The following is an 18,643-nucleotide window of genomic DNA, read 5'->3' on the forward strand; positions in this document are numbered from 1 at the left end:
CCCCCCCTCCCCCCCCCGTCGACGCTCGGGCGCCCGGCCTGAAAGCGTGGAGTTGGTCGCTCGGCGCGGATCGCCGAGTCACGTTGAATCGCGATCTCGCGACGGCGGACGCTCGTTGGAGTCGATCTCGGCCGAGTCGTTCGGGCGGGAACTACGAGAGAGAGAGAGAGAGCGTGGAGAGCCCCGCATCTTTTGGGGATTCCCTCTGGGTAGTTTTACGATTTCAACCTCCTCGCGCCGGTTGTATCGATCTGTTAAGGGACGCTGATTAGACCCGGATGTTATATCGAGAAGCAGGGCGATACCCCCGGCGAATATTCTCCCTGTGGAGAGGAAGAGAGAGAGAGAGTGAGGGAGCGCGAGCGATACCTGCCTCGTATGATTCCCCCAATTTGTAACGCATTGGCGAGCCTATTGTGCCCGGCTCTTCTCCTACGGGGCACCTGAACGTGAAGAAGCTAGGAAGATTTCCAATTAAAATGGGCTTATCAATTACGTGAATGCAGGCTCTTCCGCCCCTGCAGAGCCCCAAGCTGATGAACATATTAATCGTTTCAGCCGCCTCCGCCTCCCCCGGACTCGCCTACGCAATCAGCTCGCCGAACCAGTAACTGCGAGCGATACTGGGCACCGGGGGACCACGCTTAGAATTTTTCGGCGACTCGCGCGTCTCCGTGCAACGGGAACTCACTCCCCGTACCTCGGCCCGCTATCTGTCTCCCTTATCTCCGCCGTTTCGCTTTCCACCATCTGCATAGAGTCGCCAGCCTGCGGGGTTTATCTGACTCCAGGTGCACGTCGCTTCCGCAGGACACCGGGACCGTTGCGGGTTACATTGGGTATAAAGGGGAAAAGAGGCTCGCAGCTCCTCCTCCCGGCGTAACGAGCCCTAAGTGCTGGTTCTCTCATGAACGTATTGCGCACAGGGGTGGTTGAGGCGCACGTGAGATACACGCAGACACGTCCGTGTGGCTAGGAAGAACTTGGAGAGAACAGGAGTCTCTCTTTTTCTCTCTCTTTCTTTCTCTCCCCATCAGCCATGCATAACAGAGGGCCAGGTGCACTCCTGGCATTACGCGCGTATGTAGCAGACGCAGGCCCGGCGCGTATCAGCCTGCCGGTAACATTTGCAGTGCAAATGCCACGCGTAAGGCAGCTTTTCTAAATATAACGCTACATCCAGGGGAAATAATGTAACGGGCGCCTACGGGCTTCTCTCTTCAAGGAACACGCCGGGGGAAACTTGGTTGCACAGCGACGAACGGTCTCGAGTCTAGAGGAGGCTTATGCTCGTGTGATACAAAATCGCCGTATTCGAGAGCCACCTCTCTCTCTCTCTCTCCTTTCAACGCTGCTGCCTCGCGCGGCGACGCGAGTTTGGCTCTCGATTGCAGCAAGAATTACGCCAACTACTTTGATGCAATATCAGTATCTCCCTTTCTCCCTCCGCCAAGTTCTATATTAATTAGCCAGCACGTATATACGTCAATACGGAAAACATCGGATCCGATTACCCAATTTCCCGCTGATCAATACCATCGAGCGCCGCGATTTTCTCTTATCGAGGCGCACGAGGCTCGGGCCTCACCCGCGACACGCTACGCATCATCTCTCCCACGTTGGAGAACGCGATAAAGCGATGCCGCGCGTGCCTCGTGTACTTTATTACACGCGGGGCCTCGCGGTGGGAAGCGCGCGCGGCGGACGCGCCGCACACGGGGAGAGAGAAGCATGGCCACCTTCACCCTCGCGAAGGCGTATTAACGCGGGGGCTGCGCGCCGCTTATTAGCCCCCGCCCCCGGTCGGCTGCGCGCGCGAGGGTCGCGGCGCCGGACTGCGGGATAATGCTCTCTAATTGCTTTCGTGATCCCCGGCTTCATTGATACCGGCCCGCGACCCTCTTAGAAGCGAGGCCTCTCGTCCAGTCACGCGTGGGTAGCGCGCACCACCGCGGGCGCCCCTCGCCTCCCCCGCCCCCTGCCGCGCCCCGGGGCCGATTTCTTCCCCCTCGGATACATTGTGTTTTGGTACCTGCCGCCCCAACAGGTACACACGGGGGCCGCCGGTGTAACACCATGATACACGCGCGTAATAATGGCAGTGACGTGTCTGGTTCGTTTCGCGCGCCCGCCCGGGCCTCCCTTTGATCTGCGGATTATTGAATGCGCCGCACCTGCGAGGAAAGTATGTATGTACGTCCACTGCGAGCGCCGCGCGCCGCGCGCGCGTACGATATAGGTTAGGACGGCGGGCGGGACACCGTACTTTGGCGTTTCTCCGGCAACGCGCGGGCCGCCGGCGCTCGCCACCCCCGAGAGCGTTCCCGCTGACCCAGAAGATCGCCGGGATGTTTTCGTCCCCCTCCCGCCACCCGCCCCCTCCGGGGGGAAGCCTCGTCCCGCGGAATTGTAGCGCGACGGGGGACGCTCGCTCGCTCGCTCTCTCTCTCTTCCTCGCTCCTCGGCGGCGGTTAACGGTTTGTCGGCACGTTTGCGCGATTAGCGCTCCGGTTTGAAAACAATTTGTTAACAGTCCTGTCGACGATCCTGTTGCGCTGCCTCGCCAACGATCCGTTGACAATCCCGTCGCTGGACGGAGGACAGTTTTCGGTTCTACTCCGGGTCTTCGTGGGACGGACTCGAGTGACGAGAGTTCAATATTGGCTCGACACTGGCGACTAACGTGCGAGGACTCGCCCAGTTTTCGCTCTCCGGACAGTCCCGGGACCCTCGCTGCCCTCCGCGGTAGACTTGACGCGCTTCGTAGGATGCAATAATTAATGTCAGAAGTGAGCGGCGGAAGTGAGGCTTTGTTAGAGGATGTTAACGAGATTGCGTCCCCGGCGAGGCTCCACGCGTCTCGTTTCATTTGCCAGGTAACATCCCCGTTCCGACGAGTCGATATTGAAATTGGGGGGCTGCGCGGAGGCACGCACCATTCTTAAAGATCACCCCCGCCGAGGGGAGGGGGGGGAGGAGGAGGAGGCGGCCCGGTGGAAGATGTTATTGATATTTAGTGTGACGGTGTGCGTATCTCTGTTATAGATTCGTCTCTCCAGCAGCGGAGAGGTAGTAGCGGTGGTGGCGACGACTCAGCGGGTGCAGAGAGAGGCGAAGGAGTGATTGCCATGACTACGACGGGAGCCCAGTATGCCCTCGCAGCAGCATCCACCGGGGCTAATAACAGTGGGGGTAGCTCCGCGGCGGTAGGGGTGGACTCTAAGCAGAATGTGGTTGTCGTGACTACTACTTCCAGTACCAGTGGCGGTGGCGGCGCGGCACAGACTCAGTCTGCCAGAGGCCAGCAGCTCATCACGGTCGTCACGAGCCCGGATCCTTCCAGTCCGAACAACCTGCAGCCTATCCAGGTTGGTGGTATTGTCCAGCGTCGCCCCCCCGCGTCGTGCCTCTTGCCGGTTGCCACCCCAGTGATCGTTGTCGTTGTCCCCCGGGGGCTGTGAGTCTCAGAAAAATCACCGTAAAGTAAAATATGATGACCCTCCATCCGCTACTGTGCGCGGTGGATAAGAGTGCAACGTGCAAAGGACGTACGCGCGTGAAATTATTGAATATATACACGTGATTTCTGTTAGATATTATAGCATCTGTTTGCAGCGCATTTTTGTAGCTGCTGTATATCGAATCTGATAACATGCCTGAGCCATCTGCTCCCTGGCGAGGCGATAAGAGTAATACACGCAAATGTTGAAATGAAACCCAAGTCAGTCCCGTACTCGCGCGTGCAAATATTCGCGCACGTGCAAGAGGCCGTTGTGTGTAATTAAGGGCAAGCTTCTATTATGAAAACGAGCCGTGGACCACGAGGACACGCATACTATAAATAATAATTTAGTTATTGGTTCAGGATCCGCTTGAAACAGCTGCAGATTCGTCCAACGGCTCAACAGGTCCGCCAGCGCATGTTACAGCACAGGTAGTGGTCAATACCACTCACTCGGGCCAGCACGCGCTGGTGGATTCCGACGCCGCTTCCACGTCGGCCGGCACCATCGTCAGCGGTTCCCCGCACTACATTACAGTCACAGGTAACGGCCAAGCGTAAAATTGCCTATTTCTGATACTCAAGTGAGAATTGATCCTCGCTCGATCTTACTGCAATGCGCCCAAGTCTAATTGCGAATCGGCAAACGGTTTCACGCTAAACTGTAGAGCTCGGAGATTAATGCCGAGGCTCAATTGCGAATGAGTTTACTATTTGCGGTGAGTAGGCGAGGATCAGTTTGAAAAGTTATAGTGTTTGAGTAGAGATTTGGCCCTTTCCATGCTGCTGAAAAACATGCACCCCTGTACTTCCACTCTGACCGCACTAGGCACCAGTGACTCGTCATCCTACGCGTCCCTCACAGCGGCTGTAGGTGAGGGCAGAATATAAACAGCATGCCTCTTGTATGTCCCGTTTATTCTGCGCATTTTAATTTCGTACGAGTTGCGAGATCAATGAGCGGATTCTTGTACACTGACATTTAAACATTATTCAGTTTATTTCATCCGTATTTATCGCCACTCCGCATTGTTGTCGACAAGCGAATGCGACTGTACTTAAAGAGCTCTGTGTACCGCGGTGCAAACGACCCAAATCAGGCACGCTCAGCCACGTCACTTTTTTGTTTCAGTGTCCGGCGACGCAGAGGCGGTGGGGTCCGAGTCGGTCTCTCATCCAACTTACGTTCAATATGTCGAGGGGGATGGTTCCACGTATATACCGACGAATGGGCAGATGTAGGTATTGCAGCCTCGCGCTTGTCGATTATTCACAGGCTACGCTCTGTAACAATCATTGTAATCCTCTGCGCAGGACATATCCCGTTTATGCCGTCGGCGAGACAGGAGCGATGTATACTCCAGCCTCGGGCCAGTACTACACTCCAGCGACGACGCCAGTAACGTATGCGCAGGTAATTGCACGCCCAAGTACTCGGTGTGCGAATAATCGTCGCGCTAAAACTACGGCGATACTAACGACACGTGTCATCGTTGCGTCACAGGTGACAGGCCAGGGCACGAATTCGACCACCGGACAACTGCTATCGCAGGGCAACGGCACGTACTTGATTCAGCAGAGCGTGGTGGATGGAGACCCGACTCACGCGCTCATATCCGCGGCTGCCGCGCGCGCCAGCCCGCAAACGGAGACTGCGGTAAATTGCATGTCCTATGACTTTCTCAGGCTGCTCTTCCATCTTTTAGACGCTGGAATAAATTAGTCACGATTACATTGAATGATTAACGTACACATTTGTGATGATACGACGTGTATATTTATGCCTTACCGCTGCAGGCATGGGGATCTGTGCGCTGCATGATTATATGGGCCGTCTAAAAAATTGTTCTTATAAAATCTTGTTACGACGATTGTAACGGAGATACATAATCGTTTATAGCATCCAGAGTTTGCAAGAATGTATGCTATAAACGGGGGTGTTCAGTAAATTGTAGTGCAACCAGTGAGGAGGTACTTTCTCTCAAAGAGCAAAAAAATAATTTATATCAATTAATTGCGTAGTTTTCTCGACACTTTGTATATAAATGAATGCTCTAATATTCGTTGTAGTCTTTGAAATAACTTTTGATACGGAGTCCAGTATAAAGTTCGCAAACAAAATTGCGGATGTTAGGAGAAATATCCTTGTCCGTTTCTTAATTCGGGGGGTTAACGAGGCATCGGTATGTTGGGTTGTTTGATAGGAGGCTGTGGTTAGCGGTGGTGGCGGGGCGTACTTGATCAGCGGTAATTCTGGAGGTACCACTGTCACCGTGGAAGAGACAGCGGCAAACGTGACGCATGCCACTAGAGTCTCCCAGGCCACCGTAAGCCAAAACAAAAAGATGAAACTGATTCCCCACTTTTTGTAGCTTGTTTGGCATACTAATCGGTGTATTTTTTTTTTAATTTCTCGGCATGTCTGTTATTAATTAAATTGCTTTGGTACTGCTTAATATAGTGCATAGTCTAATTTCTCAAAGTCCTCTTTCGTGGAAACTCTAGCGAGAGAAACGACAGATGATTATGTAATTGATCTGTAAAAGAAGTTCCATATAATTTGTTTTATTTGCCGATAAATTTATTTCGGAAGCAAGTTTAATTTTAACGAGATACTTTTTTCTCGTAGCATTGTATGGTTACTTTTATCTAAAATCTTTAGTAAATTATATGTTTTTATTTTGTACTTATACATTGTTTTAAATGAAAAATTATATTTACGAGGAACAGGAATATTAATTTCTCGTGCACTGATTTAAACAGGTACACTGGCTGGTAGAGAATTACGAAAACGCTGACGGCGTGTCCCTTCCAAGATCAACCCTTTACGCTCATTACCTGCGCCATTGCTCCGAAAACAAATTGGATCCTGTGAACGCAGCCAGTTTCGGGAAGTTGATACGCTCTGTATTCTTGGGATTGAGAACTAGGCGTTTAGGGACTAGGTAAGAGGAGGAGCTTTATAATGACGAAATTTATTACCTGATAGTGTTTATTAGATTAATAACTCTTATTGATTTTTCTTATTGCAGGGGAAACTCGAAATATCATTATTACGGAATTCGTGTGAAGCCAAGCTCACCTCTGTGCGTACTGAACGAGGATGGCACGTCGAGACAACAGCAAAGCGCGAACTCTCAGACGAAGCGATTCAAATTTGTCAATCAAAAGCAGGAGTCGTCTTACGAGAATAACGCGCACGCGAACACAAATATCTCCACCAATTCTTCACCGCCACAGTATCACCAGTACCTCGGCGAAGCGAGCGGCGCCATTCCCGATTTCCCGGAGATCTTCATCAGTCACGATTCGTCCCTGCCTGAGGATTGCACTCTTGAAGATATCGATACGTTTCGCAGCATATACAGAGAACATTGCGAAGCATTCTTGGACGCGGTGCTGAATTTCGAGTTTACCACGGTGGAGAGCCTCTGGAGAGAATTCTGGCGCAGCCAGGACAATAATAATGGTGATGAGTGCGAAGAAGAGAAGTATTTGTCAAAGTACGACACATATTTATTAGAAAAATTTGCATCACAAGTAGAAGAATTGCGTTAGGTGTAAATTAAGTTGTATCTATTTTTTGCATAAAAAATTAACCGTAATTATTCTTGTAATTGTTTACTTTTAAATCGTTACACAAATGTCGCTTTTGTATAATTTATTTATATTTTATTTTTGTAGCTCTTGATGTGCGCGATGAATATCTTTTACCTCTACGTTTCAGAACCAAGCTATATCAGATGTGTCAATGTACGGGGGTACAAGACTTTATCAAAAAGGTGGACTATACATTCTATCAGAATCTAGTCGATGTTTTAATGCCTAATGTATTGCGACCGATACCAAGTACGTTGTTACAAAATTCGTTATTGCTATTCTACCTTCAATCTTTATATATTAAATGCTTCTTTTTGCCCCAAGGTTCGTTGACACAATCTATTCGAAATTTTGCAAAGGGATTGGAATCTTGGTTGCAGTCAGCAATGGCCGATTGTCCTGAAGAAATGACGCAAATTAAGGTACTGTCTTATTTAAATCTATCGTTGAAACAAGAATCGCAGATATCGAAAGATACACTTGAAAACATTACGCGCGAGTCTTGCAGTATAATTATTGTTGGTTACAGTTAACCGCAGTGTCAGCTTTTGCTCAAACTTTAAGGCGCTATACATCGTTAAATCACCTTGCACAGGCCGCGCGAGCGGTGCTTCAAAATTCTAGTCAAATTAATCAAATGTTAGCCGACTTGAATCGCGTTGACTTCCACAACGTACAAGAACAAGTAAGTTGACTTCCTTGAAATATTTCCAGAGAGTCCTCTTTCTACTATCTAATACACGCGCGATATATGTTCACAAAGACGCGGCATACATATGCGACTGCCTTTTCAGGCATCCTGGGTATGCCAATGTGATTACGGAATGGTACAACGTCTCGAGGCGGATTTTAAGGTAACGTTGCAGCAGCAAAATTCATTGGAGGATTGGGCGATCTGGTTGAAAGGAGTGGTGACTCAGGCGCTTAAGCCACACGAGGAGAAGCCAACATTCGCTAAGGCTGCACGTCAGTTCCTGCTCAAGTGGTCGTTTTACAGGTACATTCTGCTCTCCGTGTCGCGTTAACAAACGTTATCTCAATTAAACCTACATATTACGTCTTTCGTAGCTCGATGGTCATCCGGGATCTCACCTTGAGGAGTGCTGCGAGTTTCGGGTCTTTTCATCTTATCAGATTACTTTATGACGAGTACATGTTTTATTTAATAGAGCATCAAGTCGCTATCGCAACTGGAACTACGCCAATAGCTGTAATGGGAGACGTTAGTATACTTAAACGTTGAGTTAGTTGATTCTGAGTTGATTTTTTAATTGATTATCTTAATTTAACTGGTTGGAGGAAAACCTTGTCCATAATATACTTCTTAAAAGGCAATTATAAATTCGCAGATCAATTCTATTCATGCTACGAGATATTAAATAATTGTTTCTATTTCAGAAAAGTCAAAATTGCTCTTTAATTAGTAGTTTTGGGGCAACGTCCAATGGAGGTGAGGTGACTTTACTTGATTATTCTTATTATACAATGTTACCTTTTTCAACTGTTATGTAAATTGGTTCAATGTAAGTCACGCAATTGAATTTCAGATGCGTCTAATGCGAGCCAACCAAAACGTATGAAGCTAAGCTAACTGTGTGCCTACGCTCTTTAGTTTATGAGTAAACCGGTAGCACACAAAAATGTGAAGATACTAGCACGAAAGCATACAGGCCTACAAGAGAAAAAACATACTAGTCTCGTAAATTATTATTTTATATAACATCAAATTACAATTATGACATATAAGAAGAGGATTTTTGCATAACGCCTACGATGTATACAATTCAAGTACGTCTGTGTGATATAAGATATAGAGAAGTATTGTACTATGCGAAGCCTTGTCTCATACACAGGTATGGCACAGGTTTAAAGTATCGCTGGCACGATTTTAGTACGTTAGTATATATCGAATCTAGTCGAAACATCTTTGGAAGGAAATAAGCGTATACGGGACCATGAACTTGTCATGCCCTCACTAGAACATGTATGAAAGGCCCACTCGATTGTGTTTTCTGCATTTATTGCAAGAATAATTTTTTTACAAATGTAGACAAGAATAACATTAATTATGTATTATCAATACGTGTTAAGATAAATTTATATTTAGAGCTTATCAATTTCAAATGTCATTCGTTTTATTGATATTTATTAGAATAGAATATAACAATGTTAAAAGTGCGCTACATATACATATCCGTTTTCATTATAGTCACGAAGATATTTAAATTGCTTGACGCTATGTTTGAAGGAAACTATGTTGAGTGGGCTTAAAATAATCATCAGTTTGCGCAAAGGAAAACGCGAAAGAATAAAATTCTACCTTCCGCAAGGTAAAAACCTAACGTTCCGCTCGCGAATTCCAGTTTGCGCAAATTACACGCAAACCAATTACAAAAATCCGCCCTGCCGACGGTAATATGTCAAAAGTATTCCTACGCGGAATATTAGATTGCTGTAACGGTATATAAACTTTTCAAGTTTACACACATACATATATCCGACATTCATATTTTTTAACGTAATTTATTGATTGAACACATCGAGCTCTGTGCCGGAGATTTCGTTTGGGAGCACTCTCTATTGCAGTCGGTTGCTATTCTCTCAGTATAATTAAACGAATAGTACAAAATTTTATTGGAAAGAGAGAAGGGTAGGAAGGGAGACGCGAGTACCGAGGTTGTTTTAATTTACTGATAGAATATACAGTGTGCGTCTTATACGTTGGATGTATATACATATATAAATTGTAGCGGATGAAAATACGCACGATTGTTGAAGTTAAAAAGAGGAAACTGCAAAATATATAATAAGCGCGATACGAGCATCCTTGGCCATTTCAAAAGTCGACCGAGGATGCCTACAGTAAAAATATGTGTCGGTATATGTTTTGTATTCATAGGCACTCCAATAGCGTCTTTTGTATTGTAAAAATATTAGGATGTAAGTCTCCAATATCGCTAGGACTTTCGTACGTTGAGTTTCGTTTGTTTATGTACATTATTTAAGGTGACTTAATACATATTATATTTACGCGGTTGCGCATGTTATGCAACTGTGTTATACGAATTTTTATTTATTTCGAGGTTGAATCGGTCTTACGCTTCAAACGACGCGTATTTATAATGAATCGTTCTATATATATCCGTGACAAGTTACTTGAACATCGAAGACGGTTTTAATCAAAAAAGAAAAAAAGAATCGACAGATTAGCTAATTTATTACATGCAACGCTAGACAGTAGTAATTCGCCACGTCCGTTTTTTCCACAATAATTTTCATATTTTAAATATATGTAACTGTTGATTTATTGTATATCTTACGTAAATTATACGTCTAGCGAGAAGTCTACGGGCAAAAGGGATCTGTTGATGTTTATGTATGTCGGAAATATTCCTTACATACAACGCATACATATATACAATATACGTATGTATATATAGATGCGTGCAAACGCGCAGCGTTTCAACGAAACCAAAGTGCACCATTGCATAGCTTAACTCGTTTCTTTCGCGTGGCAAGACGCGTCGACGAATCCTGTGTTTTCGTATATTACTTTCCAAATTCGCTAAGAGACACACGAGACCGCAAATCGAGGTTTTTAATATTCTCTTCGTAGCGTCTGTTGTAACGACTTAACAAAATACTGCGCGCACGTTGCCTCCGAACGTGAAATCAATGCTCTCTTAATTAGCATCACGCTTTCCATCACAAAGTATTAAACGTATGCAAGTCTTTTGCGACTTATTATTTTTACATTCGAGTTACAGTCTGACGTATGAAGCAGCGTGTACACACGATGAAGATAATAACACTCGAAGAATGACTTGGCAGAATTACTGATTTAGAATGAGTATCATTTTGCGCGCGATGATAAAGTGAATCGATTTCGATGTAACGTATTTAATTAAATCGGGCTTTGTTGAACTCTCGATGAGGTTGCACGATATCCGGAAAACATTGCAAGGCGAGAAGTGAACTGAAGAAAAGGAAACTCGGTGCCTTTTATTTTATAAAGAAACGAAAGGACATAAGTATCTTTTCACACTGCATTCTAATAGCGAACGACGAGCGTAAAAATACCTTACCCAGTAGCGTTAAAAAATGAAGACACCTGTTAATTAATTGATCCATCGCATCCCGCCTTCTACTCGTTTGTAAAGAAGACGTGCTTTACGATCGATGTCCCCCGACTGCGAAACGTGAGTCGGCCGTTTATCAGATATATGCTTAAAATTACGCCACTCATTCGCGTTACAGACTACTCGGCCGTTGATAGGCCGATTTCTTTCCGGACACGCACGGTCTTCGCCACTTACGTCCGTTTCCTTGGCGTATCCGAGTAATTTCGTTCCTCATTTGCGCGCGAGGGTACGAGCGCAGGGAGTCATTTCCGCTTTCTCGTCGCATCCCCGACTGAAACTCTTGCGTCCACGTTTCCCCGCGAACGTTTCCTCTTCCAAGCTGCGCAAACGTTTTGCCCGGCCGCGACGGCCGGGCACGAGAAGGGTACTAAAGAAAAAAAGGAAATAAATGAGAAACTGGTTTTTATGATTTGTGGCGCAAATCGCGGAGCAGCGTCGCCGCTGATAAAGATAGACATAGAATACGTGCGTTTATAATTTATTATCGCGTAGGGTTATCGCGTGCTAGTCAAAGAGAAACTTGGTAGCGTGTCTAAGTGAGATTGGGGACGTGAATGAAAGAGAGAAAGAGGATGAGAGCACATCGCGCAGTACATCGAGCTGGATCTAGGACGTTTCCGTAACTGTAATGAGCTTATACGTGTAAAGATATAGAGAATGAAACTTATCGTCGATACCTATGTGTACCTAGGATGTAAGGATGCGACTTTACGGGGCGATTCGCGGCGATTTCTCCCGCCGGTCAACGAAGGAAAGGTCCGAGTGCGGGGACGACCCGGCCGCTGCGTGGGAAAGAACGAGAGGAGGAAGAGGAAGTGGAATCCTTGCCCCTCTCTAAGAGGGAGGGAGATTCGCTTCCTCCGGAAGAGGAGATCGGCGTCTCTCCGCAGCCGCCGGGCCGTCGTGTCCGCTTTTAAGTTAAGGGGATCGCTCTAATCGTAAGTTCTACTACCCCGATAAACGGGGGGGGGGATGGAGGGGGTGAACGGTAGTCCGTAACTGTACTGTACGCAAGATCAAACACACAATCGTGGTTTCCTATGTTTGCGAGATAAGTGAACACACGGCCTTAAATATATTTCCGACTGTACGATGGAGGAGAGGGGAAAAAATAGGAGGACTAGGGGGGTGGGAGGGGGAATGAGTGGTAGGATTTTAGGGGTGGCCCGAGAGAGGGAGATCGAGAGAAGAAATTGCGACGCATTTTTCCTTGTGACGTAATAGAAGATATTTTGATACCTCCAGATTTGCACAAATCAAGTGTCATTCGTTACCGCTTGAATAAGATTATTTTTACTGAACGCCGCTCAACAAAAAAAGAGAGAGAGAGAGGGGGGGGGGAGGGGCAGCAGCGAACTTAGGGTGTAAATCGAGACGCGAGAATCTTCGAAAGTCTGTGTGAATGTGCGGATCACGAGAAATGAATAATAAATCTATGTTTAAAACTTGTAATCGCACGATCTCGAACCTGGTCTCTCACGTCCCACGTGACCCTCCGCGAAATTTCGATTTTCGCGCGGGGGCTCGCGCGTTATCTCTCAATCCTGCGGCCACGCTCGTGCGATCCGCACGGCGTACACGTTTCTGTGTTTTATTGTTTAATTTATCTATTCTCTACGCACGCTTCCTGCGCTCTAAACTTGGGACAATTCGGCGACGTAGTCTCACGCGTCTGGGCGAGGAAAGAAGCGCACCGAATTATCTTATCGCGCCGTTCGAGTATTGCAACAACCTCCGTTGACGACGACACGCATCTTTTTATACGTTTCTGCCTCGCGCGAGGAGCTCACGACACCGTTAATGCCGCTTGTTCGCGCCGATGATTAACAAACAATTGTTTGTCGAGTTAACGAAGCGAGTTATGCCTCTGACACAACGCGTCGTACATTGGAAATTACAAATGCGTATACTATTGCGTTAAGATTACCATTCATTATCGCCGGGGATTACAATCGCGCCCGTTTACGTAACGTGATATTACAATATTACGTGTCGCTTACCAATAACCCGACCGTTCGGCTTAATCGGCGATAGTTTTTTTTAATCGGCGTTTTCGGCCCAACTCCGATTAGTTTAGTTGCCGGTTAGTTCGATCGATAAATTAAATTGGAGCGAAATTTCTAATTGCGTAATTTGTCGCACGTTGAGCCGATCTTTTTGTTTACGTTGCAGAACAGCAAGTTTTAAGACTAACGTCTAGTGATATACATAGATATTATTTGATACATTGATCCTCAATCGGGGATCAATTTAGGCGACGGAATCGCCTAAAGCAAAATTACTACTTACACAATTCGTTGCCCCTAATCTTTTTTTTTAAATACATTGAACAAGAAAAAATGATGTGCGCAGTTAGATGATATGAACATTATTTGGTAAATTAAATCTCAACATAGATTTGTTTGACAAGTTACTCAATCGGCGGTCAATTAAATCGATAAAATCGCTGAAAGCAAAATTTCTAATTATATAATTTCGCTGTCTCTAATCTCATTACATTAACATCGTGTGTCAAACGGCGAAAAGATCTAATTCCATCGTTACGTCAGCGCGGATATCGAGCGAGTAATATTTATTTCTACCAATGCAGACCAGCTTTAATCTCGGACTAACTTGCCATTCGTCTTTTTCCAATTTTTAGAACTAGGCCAAGATAAAGAGCAAGTTGTGTAAACCGAGATTAAAGTTAATCCTACAGCAAATAGATGTTAATCGCTGATCCAGTTAATTGGAGTTTCGCCGAAGTTAGCGTTTTATGTACCGTCAATCGCGTGTCTCTGGCGATTCCTCGTTTCCTCACGACGTTCCTCTCTCCTTCTCTGCACATGGCGAAAGAAAAACAGAGATTGACTCAACTGCTGCGTGATTTAATCCACGCTGTCATTTATTCCGTAAATACACGTTTACTCGTAGCGTCATCCTCCGCGTTTCATATCTCGCGTCGGTTCCCCCACGCGACGTTCGCCAAGTTGTCTTTTGTATCTTCTCCTCCCCCGATATTGAAGCCTAATCTACAATGCGCTCTTTGCGTCGAGAAACATTCTATTTTATATCAGCAAATCAAAACGCCTGAAAACTTTGTCGACAACGCACGACCGCACGACGTATATCAACTTGCACAAATTCTTTAAACGTATTTATCGGCTACAAAATAGAATGTTTCCAGGCGCAAAGAGCACAGATTGGGCTTCAATTGTACATCCGAGATGCGGAGAATTCAGTACAAAGCACGACGACAAAATACCAGTCTCGCGTATAACATATTCATTTATACACGGATAAAAGAAATATGTTGTGTCAACAAGATCAGCGTAACTGAAAAAAAATCGTTGAACCGACGTCGGTATTAATAAATGAAAAACATCAGATTGTCTTAATTGCCGGAAGTTAAAAAACAATTCCATTTGCAGATATGCAAATGATGTGCGTCCACATTATTTAAACATTATAGTAACAAGAGACGCATACGCGACTTCATTAACGTTCTACACTTGGACGCGGCCAAGTATTCAGGCGGGGGGAAAAGGAAAGAACGGAGCACAAAGTAACGGGCGAGCGTAGAAATCGCGGAAGGTGAAAAAGCGAGAATTTTCGTTTTCTTGTTATTCGCGCTCTTGCAATCTCCCGCTGTTCCCCGCCCTCCTCGAACCCCCCACCCTCGATCGCACGCTCCGTAGACGTGCGTGCGCTTCGCGTCTCATTGAGCTGTCGAAAGCGGAAACCAAAATCGAGTCGTTTAAATCACTTGTTTATATTGTTGTCCAAACAATTTGCTTTGAGATGCGCGCGAAATTCCGCCTCTGAAATTACAAAGATAAGAAATACAAGCAGAGCGACCTTGACCAGCGCGGGGCGTGAAAGGGCGAGCGGGGGGAGGGTAGGGCGCGCCACGCGAAGGTCGCCATCTTGCCGCTGACGCGTGCGAAACGTGCATTGGACGGAGCGCATCACGCGACATTCGAAAACGGCGACGCAACATGGCGCGGCCAATCGCGCTCGCCGCTTCCCTCTTGCCGTTCGCGGGTTGTCTCGATCGCCGAAATTGCCCGCTGCCCTCCGTCGTTTTCTTTCACCTCTCCGCGGGGAGGAGCAGAAAACGGCGGAACGCGAGGTAGGGAGATGACCGAATGACGCACTCGTCATCGGGAGGGTTTCCGCACTGAAAAAAAATCCGGTAGATTCAACCAGTTAGAAAATGAACGAATCCGAATCCCTTTAGGATTTACCAGATGTGTAGTGAAGTCTAGCAAACTTCTGGTTTTGAAATATCGAGCCCTATCGTGCTGACTGGAAAATCTGTTTGGTTTAGCCAAAATACACTGTATCGTACATGTCTTGTTGATACAATCAAAGCATTTCTCTCAGTGCGCGGTTTCTTTTCGGGGATCGGATTTAAAAAATGCAACGAGCGTTTCAGGGCGGTCTTTCGAAGATACAACTTTCCAGCGAACACCAAAGTAACAGAGTGCATAAAGGCCATTCTACAATTGCGTAAATGTAGTTGTAGGGGTTGTAGGAGTAGAAGTAGTAGTAAGTGTTGTACATCAAAGTAATGTACAATAGAGATACGTCGTAATTGAAATGAATGATTAGTTAGCTTTTACGTTCTACATCGTTGTAGTCGTGAAAGATCAAGTTCAGCCATCTTTAACAACAGGCTTTACAATCGGAAATGCTAGTTTAAAACTGTGTTTTACAACACTGTACAACCGCTAATAACCACGTTTACGCAATTGTAGAATAGCCTTAAGGCCCGGTCTACAATGAGTTGTTAGTCGTTAGTCAGAAGTCGGAACTATATGTCGGTCCTTTTTCTTCCACCCAGAAAGGAAAAGGATCAACATATAGTTGCGACTTCTGACTAACGACTAACGACTCATTGTAGACCGGGCCTAAAGGACCGTCTACGTCGGAAGTAAGCAGTAAGAAGTGAGAAAACCGTAGCCTTTACTTATCGGTGTACGAGCTAAAGTGCTGGCATAATTTTTAAAACTATTTATAGCACTGGCTAAACTGCGCTCCAATTCGCCAGTAGGAGTGAGAAATGGAAATGATTCATTGCTTTACTCCTACTCTTAAGCCAACGGCACACGATACTACTTTTCCTACTGGATTGCTTACGAGAGCCAATCAGGATTTAGCTTTAAGTCACCTGATCTAAAGCCAACGGCACACGATACTATTTTTCCTACTGGATTCCTTACGAGAGCCAATCAGGATTCAGCTTTGAGTCACCTGATCGAAAACTCTGCGTCCTGATTGGCTCTCGTAAGCAATCCAGTAGGAAAAATAGTATCGTGTGCCGTTGGCTTAAAACTCTGAATCCTTATTGGATCTCGTAAGCAATCCAGTAAGAAAAATAGTATCGTGCCGTTGGCTTTACTTCTTACGCCAGGCTTACCTCGTCTATTGTAGACGATTTTTAACGTCGATGTAAATTTAATTTAATGTAACGCACGTGTTGTATTACATTTACATTGATGTTATGTAACTATAAAGGCTACGATACATGGAGTAAGCCGAGCGTAAGAAGTAAGAGGGTAGGGGTAAGAAGGCTACTTCCGTTGTGAAAGAGGTGGCGTAAAGGAGTAAGCGAATTAAATTAATTTTAATTCCTACTCCTACTCTTACTCTTACGCTTGGCCAATCAGAATGCAAGAAAAGCTTTATCACTCTGCTGCCGCTCGGGCCGCGACAGCCGACACTTGTTAATATTATTAATTTATGGAAATCCATTTCACAGTCTTCGCTCGCTGATTTCAAAGGACGATAACTTTCTTCGTCGACAACGTGACACTGTGATTCCTATACGACTACTCCGTTGTGTTCTAATTTGTCTCTAGACGAGACCGATTACACTGATAAAAAAAATTTTTTAACCAAGTGAGTAGATTTACTGGAGTAAATATTTATTCTACTTAAATAAAAATATTCTTCGCTGTAAAACTTATGTCTTGGTAAACACCTTTATAGGATTAAAGTAAAATTTTGTAAATTTAAAATTATCTACCGTTTGATATTTTGTAAATGCTTAAATTAAAGAACATAAGATTCATTTGACACCAGCAAATGAGTCAACATGATTAAGCAAAGCAGTTAATCGACCATGACCGCACATAGCCAGTCATGGTCGATTAACTGCTTTGCTTAATCATGTTAAATTAAAGAAATGCTTGTTTTAATTTGTTTATTAATTTTGAAATTTAATAAGCTATTAGGAGCCACCTAATGAATAATTTTCTTGAGTAAAGTAATATTTTTTGGATTAACATATTTCTTTTATCAGTGTAGGAACCTCACGCCGAGATTGTTGCTCCTACTCTCACTCCTTACGCCCGGTTTACTTCATGTGTCGTAGACGAGCCTTAATAACTACTTATTAGCCGATTTGACATCGTTTCAACACCGATCGGCGAGTCATTTCTCCTTGAATTATAATACAATGTTGGAAATATTAGATTTATATTTCCCAATATCGCGCCAGTATATTGTGCTCCTAGCACCGAGAGAGAGAGAGAGGGAGAGAGAGAGAGAGAGAGAGAGAGAGAGATAGAGAGAGAGAGAGAGAGAGAGAGAGAGAGAGAACTTGAAGGGAAATGCTCCCACGATAATTAGACGGCGACACTTAAAGGGAAATCGCGATAAAATATTATGTACTGTCCGGATCGAGAATGAGATTGACATTCGAAATATTCTATGCGATATTGCGCTGCGAAATTGCTTGATTTTAATATCAACATATAACTTACAAAATTTGCGCGCGTATGCGTACACGCATATATTATTTTGAAATTCACGCGTCCCCTCCCTCCCCGTGTTTTTCCCCCCGATTTCTCTAGTCACATTTGCATATAAATGCAGCCTTCTGCCTTCTGGCTCGATCAGGGAGTCAAGCCTAATCTGCAATGTGCTCTCCGCGTCTAGAAACATTCTATTTTGTAGCCAATGAGTACGTTTAAAAAGTGTGTACGAGGTGATAAATTGTGTATTGTACATCCCAGCGGGAAATGGGTCATCGATCAATGTCCAAACGATGTCGAATCGACACCGTCACACTGACATCGATCGACGCTACAATTCTCACTGATGGGATTGTATAATCGTACGCTGACAAAAAAGTTTTTTAAACTAAGCAAACAGATTTGAACCCCGTTGAACCAAACAACTTTTGTTTGAAACGTTTCTCCGTATCTTTCACAGTTTTGGAGATATTTGCGTGGATCATTTGAAATGAGACACCCTGTATATTTTATTTTACCCCAACAATGCCTGATACCCAAACTAATGCCCAAAGAATGCTTAGTAATGCCGCAAATCTGCACACACCACAATGCCCTCAGCGGTTTCCCCGCTCGATAAATACCTAAATTAAAGAAATGCGTGTTTCAATTTGTCTATT

The 18,643-nt window shown here is 45.3% G+C and overlaps 1 protein-coding gene across 8 annotated transcripts in view; it reads left to right on the forward strand.

Annotated features, from left to right (window-relative positions):
- Window positions 1–10,445, forward strand: part of LOC105562595 (DNA-binding protein RFX2) — an 11,744-nt gene extending 1,299 nt beyond the window's left edge. Inside the window, exons 2-18 of one of the 8 annotated variants that reach the window (XM_012013567.1) lie at window positions 2,534–2,876; window positions 3,046–3,368; window positions 3,854–4,046; window positions 4,332–4,376; window positions 4,635–4,740; window positions 4,817–4,916; window positions 5,007–5,159; window positions 5,707–5,829; window positions 6,266–6,447; window positions 6,535–7,005; window positions 7,230–7,351; window positions 7,427–7,524; window positions 7,632–7,787; window positions 7,897–8,099; window positions 8,171–8,324; window positions 8,501–8,552; window positions 8,650–10,445. In XM_012013567.1, coding sequence (XP_011868957.1) covers window positions 3,129–3,368; window positions 3,854–4,046; window positions 4,332–4,376; window positions 4,635–4,740; window positions 4,817–4,916; window positions 5,007–5,159; window positions 5,707–5,829; window positions 6,266–6,447; window positions 6,535–7,005; window positions 7,230–7,351; window positions 7,427–7,524; window positions 7,632–7,787; window positions 7,897–8,099; window positions 8,171–8,324; window positions 8,501–8,552; window positions 8,650–8,693 — 2,442 coding nt within the window. In that variant the 5' untranslated portion in view covers window positions 2,534–2,876; window positions 3,046–3,128 and the 3' untranslated portion in view covers window positions 8,694–10,445. Of the gene's footprint in view, window positions 1–2,091; window positions 2,186–2,405; window positions 2,877–3,045; window positions 3,369–3,853; window positions 4,047–4,331; window positions 4,377–4,634; window positions 4,741–4,816; window positions 4,917–5,006; window positions 5,160–5,706; window positions 5,830–6,265; window positions 6,448–6,534; window positions 7,006–7,229; window positions 7,352–7,426; window positions 7,525–7,631; window positions 7,788–7,896; window positions 8,100–8,170; window positions 8,325–8,500; window positions 8,558–8,649 lie in introns of those variants that run through there. The other 7 variants (XM_012013562.1, XM_012013561.1, XM_012013564.1 and 4 more) reach the window with 7 other exon arrangements.
- Window positions 10,446–18,643: the final 8,198 nt, after the last annotated feature.

This window comes from Vollenhovia emeryi, unplaced genomic scaffold (genome assembly GCF_000949405.1).
Source record: "Vollenhovia emeryi isolate VEMERY1.0 unplaced genomic scaffold, V.emery_V1.0 DF939185.1, whole genome shotgun sequence".
NCBI lineage: Eukaryota > Metazoa > Arthropoda > Insecta > Hymenoptera > Formicidae > Vollenhovia > Vollenhovia emeryi.